At 44.2% G+C, this 13,907-nt stretch overlaps 1 protein-coding gene across 9 annotated transcripts in view; it reads right to left on the bottom strand.

Annotated features, from left to right (window-relative positions):
* Window positions 1-13,907, bottom strand: part of LOC1275256 (kinesin-like protein unc-104) — a 46,974-nt gene that overhangs the window by 6,546 nt on the left and 26,521 nt on the right. For 2 of the 9 annotated variants that reach the window (XM_061653116.1, XM_061653115.1), the window contains exons 2-20: window positions 11,527-11,748; window positions 11,009-11,433; window positions 10,638-10,893; window positions 9,788-9,951; window positions 9,563-9,702; window positions 8,773-8,814; window positions 7,178-7,558; window positions 6,647-7,104; window positions 6,461-6,575; window positions 6,219-6,385; window positions 5,148-5,353; window positions 4,059-4,463; window positions 3,185-3,322; window positions 2,656-3,120; window positions 2,498-2,588; window positions 1,763-2,425; window positions 1,492-1,681; window positions 224-1,076; window positions 44-145 (exon numbers count right to left, since the gene is read on the bottom strand). In XM_061653116.1, the coding sequence (XP_061509100.1) occupies window positions 44-145; window positions 224-1,076; window positions 1,492-1,681; window positions 1,763-2,425; window positions 2,498-2,588; window positions 2,656-3,120; window positions 3,185-3,322; window positions 4,059-4,463; window positions 5,148-5,353; window positions 6,219-6,385; window positions 6,461-6,575; window positions 6,647-7,104; window positions 7,178-7,558; window positions 8,773-8,814; window positions 9,563-9,702; window positions 9,788-9,951; window positions 10,638-10,893; window positions 11,009-11,433; window positions 11,527-11,709 (5,444 nt within the window). In that variant the 5' untranslated portion in view covers window positions 11,710-11,748. Of the gene's footprint in view, window positions 1-43; window positions 146-223; window positions 1,077-1,491; window positions 1,682-1,762; window positions 2,426-2,497; window positions 2,589-2,655; window positions 3,121-3,184; window positions 3,323-4,058; window positions 4,464-5,147; window positions 5,354-6,218; window positions 6,386-6,460; window positions 6,576-6,646; window positions 7,105-7,177; window positions 7,559-8,772; window positions 8,815-9,562; window positions 9,703-9,787; window positions 9,952-10,637; window positions 10,894-11,008; window positions 11,434-11,526; window positions 11,749-13,907 lie in introns of those variants that run through there. The other 7 variants (XM_061653122.1, XM_061653123.1, XM_061653117.1 and 4 more) reach the window with 6 other exon arrangements.

The raw sequence follows: 13,907 nt of genomic DNA, 5'->3' as shown, positions 1-13,907 counted from the left end.
ACTATTGTGCACTTACACTTTTACAGCAGACAGCGCTTCTTACCTAATTTGCCCGGCCAGCAGGGGATTGATTGCATACAACCAGTCATGCACTTCCTTGTCACCGAGTGTTTGCAGCAAATATCCTCGATGTTTGGTGACAACACTGTAAAACAGATTATTGTGTTTACTAGTTGCCATTCCACACACAGTCCCTTGGCAGGGAATGCTTTATTATACCTACCTAAATGTGTTCGGAACCTTCACCATCGCCGCTTGATCTTCGCTGCATTCTACTTGCGCTGTGGCAAGGTTCAAGACGGCGCGCTCTACCGGATCCTTGTCGGAGCGGAAGATGAATACGTACGGACGTCGCACGGTGACCCATCGTTTCTTCCAGCCGGAACCACCATGCTCGAGCACGTTCAGATAGCCCTTGCGGGCTACCACCGGACTGACGCGAATCTCCTCCAGCTCTGGTACGTACAGCCGAAGCGACAGGTCCTGCGTTTGCGGAGCCGGTGCCGGTGCCTCCCAACCGTTCGGCATATCCACACGTTCCGGTGAGCACAGCTCGATCGAGTTGCTCGAAATGTAGCTCGCGTTCATATCGGCACAGCCCTCATCGCCCGGCGAAGCGTCGGACGCTTGCGTTCCGGAACCGTTACCCTCGGCGCCCAGCTCCTTGCAGCCGATACGACCCTGAATAAGCTTCACACACTTCCACACCAGCTCGGTTTCGCGGACAGACAGCTCACGCTCCGGCATTGCCGGTGCCTGCTGATCTTTGACCGGCGTTTGCGGCGACGGTGGAATAACCATGTGTACCGGTGATGCACTAGCGCGCTGAGCCAAATTGCACACGTCCTTTTCGGTTTTGGTGGTCGGATTCGGTGTCGTGTCCATGCCGAGTCGTTCGCGCAGTAGCAGCAGATGTCTAACGCGCCCAACCTCTTCCAAGCGGGTAAGCTTCTCCAGCTCCCACTGGTGATCGAAGATGAGTGAATCTCCGCGAGGGCGCCAGCCATGCAGATTCTCCTCACCGCGCACATAGGTAGAGCTCGTATCCAGCACACGACGCTGACGACGTTGGACACCTGATGAAGGATGAATTTGTTTTAGTATTACATTGGAGCTTCAAAGTAATTATAGCAAGCGCAAGAAACGTACGCAATTGAAAAAAAATGCAAACAATATATCAAACACGCTGTTGAGAGCAATTCATTATAAAAAAGCATTGAAAAAAGCAAGTTCATAACAGAGAAGATTGTGTTATAGTTGTCTGCCTTCAAAGTCTTACGCACAATCAACTTTTATCATCAGCAATATGGTCTACATTAATGGCTGTATCAACATGTGAGAGTTCATATGCAAAGGGTAAAGAGGAGTTTAAATCATAAAAACAGAATTTAACAAATCAACTTTCAAAAATATAGTAAGGAACTACGGAAATCATATAAGCGTTCATCTCTTCTCCCTTCTCAACCGCTCTACACACTAGCACAGTTCTACCTGGACTACCTGCTTCAGAAGCTCTTCTCAGTGATAGTTCATACACGCCCGACAGGCGATTCGCTTCCGGATTGCGGTACTGGCCGGAGAACAAATGTTTCAGCGAACGTGGTCCAGTGCGGGCGTCACGGCCGTAGATGATCATGCTGAGATCCTTCGTGATGATGGCTGGACGAGCGCAGTTATCAAGCTGTGCAAAAAAAAGTGAGAAAAGATGGGGGAAATAAATTACCAAACTGTGTACCAGCTTTCATTTGCCACACTTGCTCACCTCAAGATAAGCACTCAGCGTAATGTAGATCTGTTCGCCCGTTTGTGTGACACGGTTGAGCAAAGCCGAATTGTGCAGACTCGAGTCCCAGGCAGCTTCGAAACGGAAGAACGACCGATCATCTCCGGGCACCTCCAACACCTCGCCCGGGAACAAGCCCAACGACAGGACGCACGAGTCCGAATCCTCATCGTCGGCCGGTTCCGGCTGGTTGCGAATGCGTCCGACAACCAGCTCGCGAATGTCCTTCCACTTTACTTCGGGTGTCGGTTCGTGCACGATAGTGATACGAATGCGTCGCTGAATGCCCTGGTGAAGCAGGAACAGTCCCCGGCAGGGCAGATCGTCACTGTGGTCGACGACCGCCGGTACGTACTCGCCGTTAGGAGCCAGCTCACAGATTTCGAACCATACGAGTACGTCGTGCTTGGCCAGCACCGTCGAAGACGGTGGGCACGGCAGTGGACCGAACTTTGGACTGCGTACCGGCTGGCTGATGGGAATACTCGGCGGCAGCATGCGCCGTGGAGGGGGCCTCGTGATCTGGCAGTCCTGCTTGGCATCCTTGTGCAACGGGTGATGCTGATAGTGACCGAACACCTTGAAAACGATCGGTTGGGTCTTCAGATATTCGATGAACGATTTCGTTACCGGAACTGTGATCTGCAAGAAGTGTGTCAAAGGAAGAATATGAGAATTTGGCACGAGAGCACCACAAGCCAGCAGAACGCTTACATTTTGTACGTGATAGAATCCAAGCGGTGCTCCAGATCCTGAGTTCTTGACCGGTTCCGTGGAGAATGCTTCCTCATGTCGATGCAAAAAGCTAAAGAAAAAACAGATAACACTAGTTTACAACGCCGATCCAGTTCCGGTGCCACTGAGCCACTTACTTAAACTGACAGAATATATCAGCGTACTCGGCCGCAATTCCTGTAGCCTGCAGTACCGTAACGCGGAAGGTAAACTCTTTGCCCGGCTGCAAATGTTCGCCCGGTTCCTGGTCGTTTGATTCGTGCAGCTCGGAAGCAACGCTCGAATCGCCACGTCCAGAGTCCGCATCTTCCTGCTCCAATTCCTCCAGCTTGGTGCCCATTTCGTTTCCTCCCTCGATGTACTTTTCATCCTTATCGGGGATGGTGCGAATCTTCGGCACCTTATGCTGTCCGTTCTGCTCCTCGTCGAATAGGATGCGGGCGGATTGTTTCACCCCGTTGCTAAAGTCAGCATTTTCCTCATCCATCACGGGTTGAACGGCAACACGCAGGTAGCCGCGCACATCTCCACGCTCATTCACGATTGCCACCTTGTGGACCAGCGGAACCGGATAGAGCAGGTTGCTCAAATACACAAACGATCTGAGAGGCGGAAAAAACCGATGAGCATTGCGATAATTCGCTGCTTTGACACAATCGATCTTACCGTCCCACCATCCGGAACCATGGGAAACGATCGTAGAATGGATCGCCCCCGGTCAAACTTTCCACATTGTAGTCTGGTGATGTTGGGCTTAGCTCTGCTTCATTGTGATACATCTCACGCATCAATTCAAGACGTTGCCTATAATTATAAAGATATCATCTCGTGAGTAAACTATCAAATGCATTATTTCAACAGCCATAAAAGCGTAAATATGATTAGCTATTTATAATACTTAAGATATAGTTGGCATTTCTTATCTTATAGATTGATGATAAATGTTAGCACAATCCGCGACTGTTCTAGGCAAACATAATAAACTGTTGTGCCAACACTTAGCATCAAATAATTGCAGATTCCATCAAATGGCAAACATAATCCAAATGAAGCTTTGTACTAGAGTCTTGTTTTTTTTTCTTGATTTTTAATGTAATCACTCCAGCCAAATCCTCAAAGGCTCGATGGATAATGTATGTGATGTTTTGTGTATTATGTATGCAAATATTGTATCATTGCCATGCATAGCCGAATAGTTATTACAAGCTAAAATCGTGGGCTAAAAATGTAGACGCTTTAATAAAAGAAAAAGCAGCATTTTGATACAAACTATAGACAAATTAAACTGTACATGATTAAACTACATCAAATTATATCCAGCTTGCAAATAGCAAGTGTTTTAAACTCTACCAATAAAGCAATAAGCAATAAAGCAGTAGATACTATCGATATCACAGCTCTACGATCATTAAGATCTGTAAAAAAGCAAAATTAATCGGACAGCTTGGAATCCGCATAAGATCCCGGGCACACAATACACTGCACATCTAATGAGCCCACACTGATTACGTGCGTTACATGCGGAGCTGTTACTGCTAACCTAGATGGCATCAGATTGGCCAGAGTTAGCCTTGTGCCTGCTTTGCCCAACGTGCCGCTGTTGAGCGATCCGGCGATACTGCCGTCATAGATAACGGATGGCGGCGATGGTGGTGATGCAGTGCCACAGGAACCGGAGGGAGAGGATGCGGTGGATGACACCGATGTTGTTGGTGAGGTCAGACAATTGCTAACATCACAGTTTGATGCTAGCCCCGTCAGCAGCTGTGCTGCTTCTCGGTTCGGTTGTTCGGTAGTTTGGTGCTCCGCCCGAGCGTACGCTTGGTACTGTATGCCAGGATATTCGGGAGAGTGCTCGCCACTAGACAGCTCGAGCACGAAGCTCATCAGCTCGGGAGATGTGTCGGAGGTGTTATAGATTTGTCGCATCAGCTCCAACCGATACCTGCCCAATTTGATGAGTCGGGTGGGCGAGCGTTCAAAACAAAAGGTGTATTGCAGCCGCGGATTAGTTTGCGGGTGTACATACACCCGCACAGGTTCATTTCATGACAACCAGTTATACAAGACCAAGTTTGAAGGTGTTAATCGTATTGCACAGATATCGCCATTACGATTCGCAACAAACAATAGCATAAAAGACAAACAGAGAAAGAAGACATTAAACAACTCATACACGCTAAATGCCGGCAATGGAGGAACAAATTATAAAACGCCCTTCCAAAAACTGGATCATACGCATTTGCAAAGGCGTTAAAGATAACAGCGGAATAAAAATCAAGCGAGATTTGCAACTATTAAAAGAGATTTTTTTGTTCTAAACATATTACTGATCTAACACGCGGAGGAAATTTCACGCTAAAAGGAATACAACCGCCCAATAGTTTAATGCGAATGATGTCAGTGCAGATATCTAATACAAAAACAAACAAAAAATAGATACAAATCTCTTTTATGAGTTTGTGATGAGAACGTGTTTGTGCCTTTGAGGATGTCTGTTATTAGATGTTGATACTAAGTGGAGCGTTAAGCTGTAATTTAGCACGTTGTCGATGCCACCACAAGGGGGGAACAAAATAAAAATCGCACAAAAGCGAACAATGTGTAATGAATGTGCTGGATAGCTTACCGCAACTTCTCCAAACTCCAGTAGTGGGTAGCGCCGTTCTTAGTATCGGTCACTTCAACCGCCACAGTAGTTCGCGGAATCGGATTCTGGCCGAATTCATCTTCCTGGCCACCGTTTGTCAGTGCACCGACTGCTGGTGCGGGTGTTAACTCCGGCGGTAACGGAGAATACAGTGTATCGGTCAGCAGTGTGAATTGGAATTGAACCTACAAGTATAGAATGGAAGAAAATAAAGCATACATTGTAGACATGAACACCGTCATTTGTGATCAGTGCTGCAAAATGTCATGAGCATCACAAGATATTCACCAATGAAAACAATCGACATATGCGTGGTAGCTTGATGCTCATTACTGATATTCAATGAAAGTGCGTCATGACATGCTGAACACAACAAGTGCAAGTGCTTGTGTCAACCGCGATACTCTGACTTACAAGCTAAGCATAATGGCGACACAAACATAATCATGACTTTTCTCGCTGTGACAGGGCTGCCAAATGCCCCTTTTTCGATCACCAACACTCATGACTGAAACGAAGCTCAATTCAGCTCACGTACACAACTGAAAGATGATCAGAGGTAAGACTTAAACAGTTGGTGGACCAGTTACATGCTAGGTGACATTTTGTTTAGCACCCAACTCTTGGTCACTCACTTGTCGTGATTATCACCGACTGAAAATGTCGCGACCAAGTGACTTACCAAAAGTTGGTTGCACACAATGTCACCCAGCATGTGATGGTCGCAACAACTGTTTGAGTCTCACCTCTGACCATCACAGTAGAGCTCGTGACGCTAACATTATTTTGTTTCAACCGTAATTTGTCATGATTATGTAAGTGACATTTTGCAGAACTGATCACAGTAGTGAAAAAAGTCATGACATAGTGACTGAGCAAGCGTTAGTCGCAAAAATGTCACGAAGCATGCATTGATCAAGCCAATCGTTTTTAGTTCACATCTGATTATCACCATTAAGTACGTGACGCTGACATGAATTTTGTTTGAGTCAGATTTTTTGGACATTGACAGTGACATTTTGCAACACTGTTTGTGTTATATGCTCATACCTTTTTCTTCAATTCGACTGAAATCGCATTAGCTTCCTTCAGGAAGATTGCATTGCCCCACAGATCGTCACGAAGCGATGTGAACTGATGATAACGCCATTTGCGGAAGGCCCAGGCAGCGAGTCCTGCTTCTCGTGCTGTCCAACAGGACTCAAACAGTGGATTGACTGTGGATTGGGAGACAGGGAGAGATTCATAGGTTAACTAACTTGTTCATTTCGTTCGAGTGCAGCTTCGCTTACCAAAGATGTCCTCTTCCTGGTGGAAGTCTTCAGGACTGTAGCTGCTGTACATCGACATGGTCATCGACTGTTCTTCCACTTGCTTCTGCAACGCATCTATTCTGGCCTCGTAGGTCTGCGCAAGCGTATGGAAACTACTGTGAAAATCCAGTTCTTTGCTGACATTTGTAAATGCAATCAACCTACCTTGCGTTGCTCTTCAAATTCTTGATCGGCGGCCCGCTTTTCGCGCTTGTACTGCTCCTCCAGAGCTAGTAGACGCTTTTCCATTTCCGCCTTCAAATCAATGCCCTGCTTTTCAAGCAACTCGCACTGCGCAAAGTTCCAATCCGCAATCTCGCCACTGTTGCCAGGCGTTTCGCACACATCAACTTCCTTGTTTTTCTCGCGCTTCTCACGCGCCTGCTCGGGATGCGTGAACCGGAACACGTGATTGCGTCCCAGGATGACGCGCGAACCGGTTTGCAGTACCTCCGGTTCGATTACTTTCCGCCCGTTCACGTATACTAGCGCGTCCTTGTGCGGCACCAGCGTGACTACGCCATCCTTATTCTCGAACACGCAGTGCTCCTTTAGGATGTGTGAACCGGACAGCTGAATATCCTGCGGTACGTTTGCTTCCGACGTACCGAGACGGGTCAGTCCTGTGAAGAAAGGAAATTTAATTATTACCGTTCCCCCGCTGAACCGCGGTTGCACCGTGTCCCGTTCCCATACCGTCTTTAATGTAGTACAGCAAGCATTCGGACAGCGTGGGGTCTTCGTTGAGATTCACCAGATGAGGCGATTTCTTCGGTGAGAAAACACCAACCGTGATGCCATCCTCTTTCACTGCCACGCCCATCTCCGCGAAAACGGCTTCCCGTTGCACACGGATTTGTTCCGTTCGCTTTAACTTTTCCTCCCACGTTTCATTCAGTTCGGCAATCAGTTTTTCACTTGCCTGCAGCTGATCGACCGCCATTTCCGTACTCGAACCGGTACGTTTGCGATTACGGTTAGGCGAGTGTATCTTCTTCTCGCCATCTTCACCTTCCTCGGTGATGACCACACCACCAACTGACTCGATTTTGTCCGACTTGATGAGACATTCGTCCTCTGGAAAGAAAAGTTACAGGAAAAACATTAAAACATAACATCGTATTATTGCAGCTCGTGAGTAGTTTTCCTTTTTTTTATTTAAAAATTAGATTGTTTGTGTGTATTTAGTACTACATTCACAAAAAATCGCTACGCATAACCACATGTGACGATTTGCATAGAAGAAGAATGGTTTTCTTTTACGATAAATGCCAGGGATAATCACATTGATGTTTTTATTTTCGAAAATTCAAAACTCAAATTCGTTGTAATTAATTTTGAAGTGCGTTTGAATTTTTTTTTTCGCACGTATCCTTGTTTTGAAACACACACTTCTTTAGATCAAACAACCACAAAACTAGATCTACGAAAAACAACATAATAAACGGTACAAACACTTAAAACGATCAACATGTTTGCCAGTGACAGCCATCAATTTAGTCGATGGGTTGAACAAATTTGGTAGTTTCTGATTTTGGTACATTGAGTAAATGGGGCCGGGAAAGGTGAGCATACGCTTTGACGCAATTTTGACTCAATAGTCAACTTTGTCCAACCCTGTTATGATGAAACTAAAAAACAAGAAATAAAGAACGATTGCGTGTTGATAAATTAAAAAAAACACTGGATGATCATAAGTGATTTATGGATGAATATGCGTGCATATGGGAAGCAAAAATATATTCACAACAAGTAAAGCACACATCAAACATGTCAATCATTTGCTGTATGTACTGCTAGCTTTAGTTTAAGGGTAGCGAAGAGTTTTAATATTCACAGAAGCAACTTCACGCTTCAAAATCGTTTGGAGGAGCAGTTTGTGGGATGCCAAAGCAGACAAACATAGCCACGTAAAAATGAGTTGACACACATTCTCTCATCTTCGGCAGCACATTGACGAAGCTCGTACAGTTGCGTTCTTCTACGCCATTTTCATAATAGTTACAAAAAAATGCACGCCGATTTCAGTGCAATCGAACTTTCAAAAAATCGTTACAAGGAAAAATAGCTAGCAAATAATATGAAAAGTAAAAACACAAACCGAAGCTATGGTGAATGGTATCATGATATGGTGAGAAGGCGGTTATACGATAGTGATGTGAAAACGAAATAAAACAAGTTTAGACAAAAAAAGATTTACAACACAAAGAAAGAAAAGAAACAAAGTTTTTTTTCATTAAATACGGTAGGCATAACTGTTATCTTAGCGTTCGACGGTAGTCTCTACTTACTATTAGCATATCGCTTTTCACAAACCACTTTACCGTCCGGTCCTACATGAAAAGTGTAGTACAAGTGTGATTAAAAAATTCACAGTTCAACACTTTTAAGCTGGTTTTTGTTTTATTGTGTGTAGAGTAATAATCGCAAGCAACAAGCTTCGGCAAGCTTCATATTCGCTATCCATGGCAGATGTACTGGTGAGTGCGTGTGTTTGTTCTTTTTCTCTCTTCCCCTTCATCAGTTTTCTCGCCAACTAGCATAATCCGATTCAGACGATCAACCAAATGTGAAAAATGTAGTCAAGCAGCACAATGGCATGATGAATTTCTTATACTTTGGGATTGATTTAGAATTTCGAACGAATGGATGAGCGAGCGAGTGATTTCGGTTTAGATTTTGAATTTTGATTCGCAAAACTAACAGACAAATCGCACAAAGAACTAACTTAAACAATGTATGTATAAAAAAACGGCCGAAATAACGCATTCCAAACGCATGGTTGAAAGGATAACAATCGAGCAGCGATGTATGGCAGGAAGGTAGGAAGGTGCTTCATGAAGGGCATCTATGAAGATGTGTGAAGAAGGGAATGGACCTGGAGCACCAACACCATGGTACAGATACGGTACAGGTTGAGGAAAACAGATCAACCCGATTGCAACTGGAACAACCGTTCCCGAACCGTTGCGAATCGCATGTTTTTGACAAGGAAAAATAAGGGATAAGGACATCTGCAAGCGTCTAACAGTGGCAGCTTATTTAAGCACCGGATGTGGTACGGAACGATCTCAAACTCACCTTCCTGCACCTCAATGCCCTCGGCTTTGAGTAGCTCGCGCAGCTTCTGTATCTCTTCCTTGAGTTCGCGAATAAGTTTCGCGTTCGCGTCCTCGTTGACGACAGCTTTGCAGACAATCTGCTTCGCACGATCGGCATATCTGATAATAAAAGGAAGAAAGAAAAAAGCGATTGTAAATCGTATTCGCCAGATAGAAACAGATCAACATTTGACTCCCGACATACCTCAGTGTGCTGAGTGTTTCGTCGTAGTTGATATCGGCCGGCGATATCGCAGCGATCATGGCCGTTTTTGAGTTACCGCCAAGGTTCTCTCTTAACAACCATGTCAGTACGGAATCGCGGTATGGAATGAAGTCAGCTTTCTTTGATTTTTTATTCTTAGATGCCTGTCAACAAAGAAATATACCATTATTGGGATAAATTAAACAAAACCGCTCGATGAAAATACACGCAAAGGAACATCTACACATATAACACACATTATTAGAGATTTTACGACAGGAACATCATGCTCTTTGTTGAACATCCAATTTATATGTGTGAAATGACAATTTAACTTTGTGAATGAGTAGTGTAATCTAACAAAAGTGAGTCGTTGCAAAGACACACATTACTGTGGGAACACTCCAACTTATCAACAACTACAATCACAACGAAACGAGAAAGAAAAACAAAACTATGTGACGCCCGGAAATAACGAATACTTACGGACTGTTTTTGTAGATTGTATCGAAGTGTTTATCATGGCGATTTCGTATATGATGATGGATATGATTATGAGGATAATGTTCGTCAACGCGAGTTCGATAAAATGAGAACGAGTAATAGTGAAAATGAATCAATATTTGCTACGGTAAATTTAAAAAAATCGCTATATAATGGAACGGATCATAAGGTAACATGTCATAATGCACCACTAACACTGTTGCTGCTCGCACAGATATGCGAGCAGCGATCAAAACACCAAAAAATCCTAGCATTGGAAACGTTCAGCTAACAGACCAATACATCACTAAACAAAGGAAAGGAGTAAACGTAAACGCGTATGGCGGTACGGTCGTACGGTACTTACAATTTCTGCCAGAGCCGATATAACCTTGCCCAGCGTGGTGAGACTCTTGTTGATGTTGGCTCCCTCCTTCAGCCGGGTTCCCTTGGCGCCTGTCGAATCAGCGCGCTCGGAGCCGGCCAAATCGACCAGACTAATTTTCGAAACCTTCTCTGTTTCCAGGCTGGTCATGCGGTCCTGACGCTTTTGGGTGAAGAAAATCGTAAACACAGCGTGTGATCTTGAGCTCGTTTCGTTCATATTGGTTGCGGCCACAGTACTAAGATGGTAAAGAGTAAAAGTAAAGGCACGATTTAGTATATTCGATGATTCCATCACCACCATGATGCAACAGCAAAAAGCCATTTCGTTCATTTAGCATTGCGCCTAATTACCGTGCTTTGTTGCCTTCGTCGATCAAGTCGTGAATGTCCTGGTAGGAGGTGACGGCCAGCTTGGACAGATCCTCCACGTACGGGCCAAGCAGCGGGTGTTCGCGCACCTTCAGATTGCCCTTGTTCTTCGGATTTAGCAGATCTCGCACACGCTCGCAGTAAATCTCCATGTACGACACCTCGACCGAGTACTTTAGATCGTCGCTCTCGGTTTCCTGTATTCGACGGAACAGATCCTTGCAGATCATCGGTATCACGCCCTCCTGGCCGTCTTCCTGTTTGCCCATCATAGTGTACGATTTACCGGCGCCCGTTTGTCCGTAGGCGAAGATGCAAACGTTGTATCCGTCGAATGAGTGTTGCAACATTTCCTCTCCTATATCGGAGTATACCATGGCTTGTGTCGAGAATTCCAGATCGCGCGGCTGCAAAGATGACGGGAGAGAGGGAGGGGAGGGAAGGTGTGGTCGCTCCGGTTAGTCCCGTAATGCACACATTGCGCAGTGCTGTCAACTTACGTCGTGTGACCAGTAGGAGTAATCGTAGTTGAAGCGTTTGACCGATTCGCTCGAACCGGGCGGAACTTTCGGGTTTGTGATGCAGGTCGTGTTGCCGGCCATTTCGATGATACATTTTGATTCCCGGGCAATTTCCCGCGAGTTGAAGGGTCGCACTCGGACCGCCACTTTCACGGACGACATGACGGCGAGAGGCCCTAGGCCTTGCAATCGGGTTTATATCTGGACATGAAATGAAATTAAAGAAAAAAATAACGGATTATTTGCTTGTATTCAGTAAGTTTATTTACTCATCCCTCCCTCTCATTGAATTGGTTCGAAACCTAATATTACAATGGTATTAAGTGAAACGCAAACCTGTAAAACATGCCCTTGAGGAGATTGCAAAACTTGGCCACCTTACGCTTTATTTTTAGACTGTACAATCGCTTCTCGTTAACAGCCGTAAAAAAATAAGGCAAACCGCAGGAAAGTTTTATGCGATAAAAATAAACGAAGCAGCAAAGTCATTACAAACTTTCTATTCAAAGGTAAATGAAGGAAGAGAAAAAACTGAGCTCAATGCAGTCGGCGAAAATAGAAACTTTTTTGCCAAGAGATTCCATCCACTGTTGAGTGGAAGATCCGTTAAAGAAGAAGAAGTACGGACTGCTTATGCAAGAATGTGTACCTCGACGTTCATTTGCATGGCGAAAGCACGTAATGAAACCTCAACATTAACACTTCACAACACATTTCCAAAGCCACAGGGCGTGGTAGATTAAGGGCAGAAGAATGGCCAAACTTTACCTTCCCTAGCTTTGTCTTAAACGCTAAATTTAGGGTTTGATAAACACTGTAATAAGATTAGATTGTGGTTCTGCCAGGATCTAGAGGAAGGTAAATCTTCTCTTAAATGTAATTAAATATATACATATGAGCGTAAGAGACTATCGGGTATGTGAGTTTAATTAAAAGTTTCAAAAGCAATTCCCTTGTTTCGCACGTATAGGAAAATAATATCTCTACAAATCCCAGTAAAAAAACGATAAATTATTTCAACTGTCTTCGAAATGAATTGAATTTTCAACTAGCCAGAATCCTGGATCTAGTACCAGACACATATATCACTGGTAACATGTAAGGGCGTTTGCGAAAAACGTCAACTATGGAGCTCCATAGGATTATGAAGGAAGTCCCAGAAATACGGAAAAAACTTTTCCACATCCACCTCTGGAGAACATTTGCAATCGAAACGAATAGTATACCTTACATTTGTGCACCGAAAACGAACACGTTTCCGATTGGTGCAGCAGCACAAAAAGGAACCACAGCTCTTAGCATGGGGTCTTCTCCTATCCTCTGTTGGGCAAAATCCGGACAGAAACTGGCGGCGCCTGCAATCGTTCATTTGGACTAATTCCCTGCAGGACGTCCCAACCTCAGCAGGACGTCGTAGCTTGTTGCAATGCGTAATTAATACCGAAAAAGGGGAGGCGACTGAATCAATGAAACCGGTATGGAGTTTGCAATTAATTACTAACGCAAACGCTTCCGATGGCAAACATGAAATGAATCAAGATATATAGTACAATTGTTCACGAGGGAGTTTGGTGAAATGATAGTGATTAAACATTTTCGCGTGAAAACAACACCACTAAATTACACTTTTACTTGATTCAAGATTACTTTAACGTTTACTTGAAAACGTTTAATGTGGAGATTTATACAAAATTCGATTCGAATTTAAGAGCAACAGAACGGTAGGAAAAGTATTCACTAAATGACCATAAAACCACTTGCGATAACTTTTATTGTGATACTCTAATTATATTTAGTTTTGTCAGTAGTAAAATAATTTATCACAATTTTTAAATAAAATTAAGATCAATTATACAGTTATACAGAATGAAATGATATACCTGACCTTTTCCAATCATTTTTTACAGTTATTTCTTTAAATAACTTTTAATTAAGTGTCATCTTGTGCAATGACACGTAGCACTAAGCTTATTTGTTTCTATACCTTCCCTTTCATTCCGTTTTCTACCAACAAGCAAACAAGTATAAACGTATCACACACCATTCAACGGTTTGTGAGCTACATCTACACTTTATGCACATCATGCGTGCGTTTGCCATTTTCCTTCACTTTCCTGTGCCGCTTGCGTAAGAAGTATGGAGGAGAACAAGCTTTTGAACCTAAATTAATCAACGACACGCTATCCAATTTGTTGAATATCGCACCCACGCAACAACTTCACCTTTCATGAGGCACGAAAGTTGCTTGCTGCTTTATGCCAAGAGCGAAGAGTTCAATCATCGTAGGTCGGGAAAACATCATAAACATAAGCTCATAAATTGAGCACAACGAGCCAGGTTGGTCCGACTGAAGGGTGGCC

This window comes from Anopheles gambiae, chromosome 3, assembly GCF_943734735.2.
Source record: "Anopheles gambiae chromosome 3, idAnoGambNW_F1_1, whole genome shotgun sequence".
NCBI classification, from domain to species: domain Eukaryota; kingdom Metazoa; phylum Arthropoda; class Insecta; order Diptera; family Culicidae; genus Anopheles; species Anopheles gambiae.
Note: the sequence above shows the minus strand (reverse complement) of the source record. Positions and strands in the feature narration are given on the sequence as shown.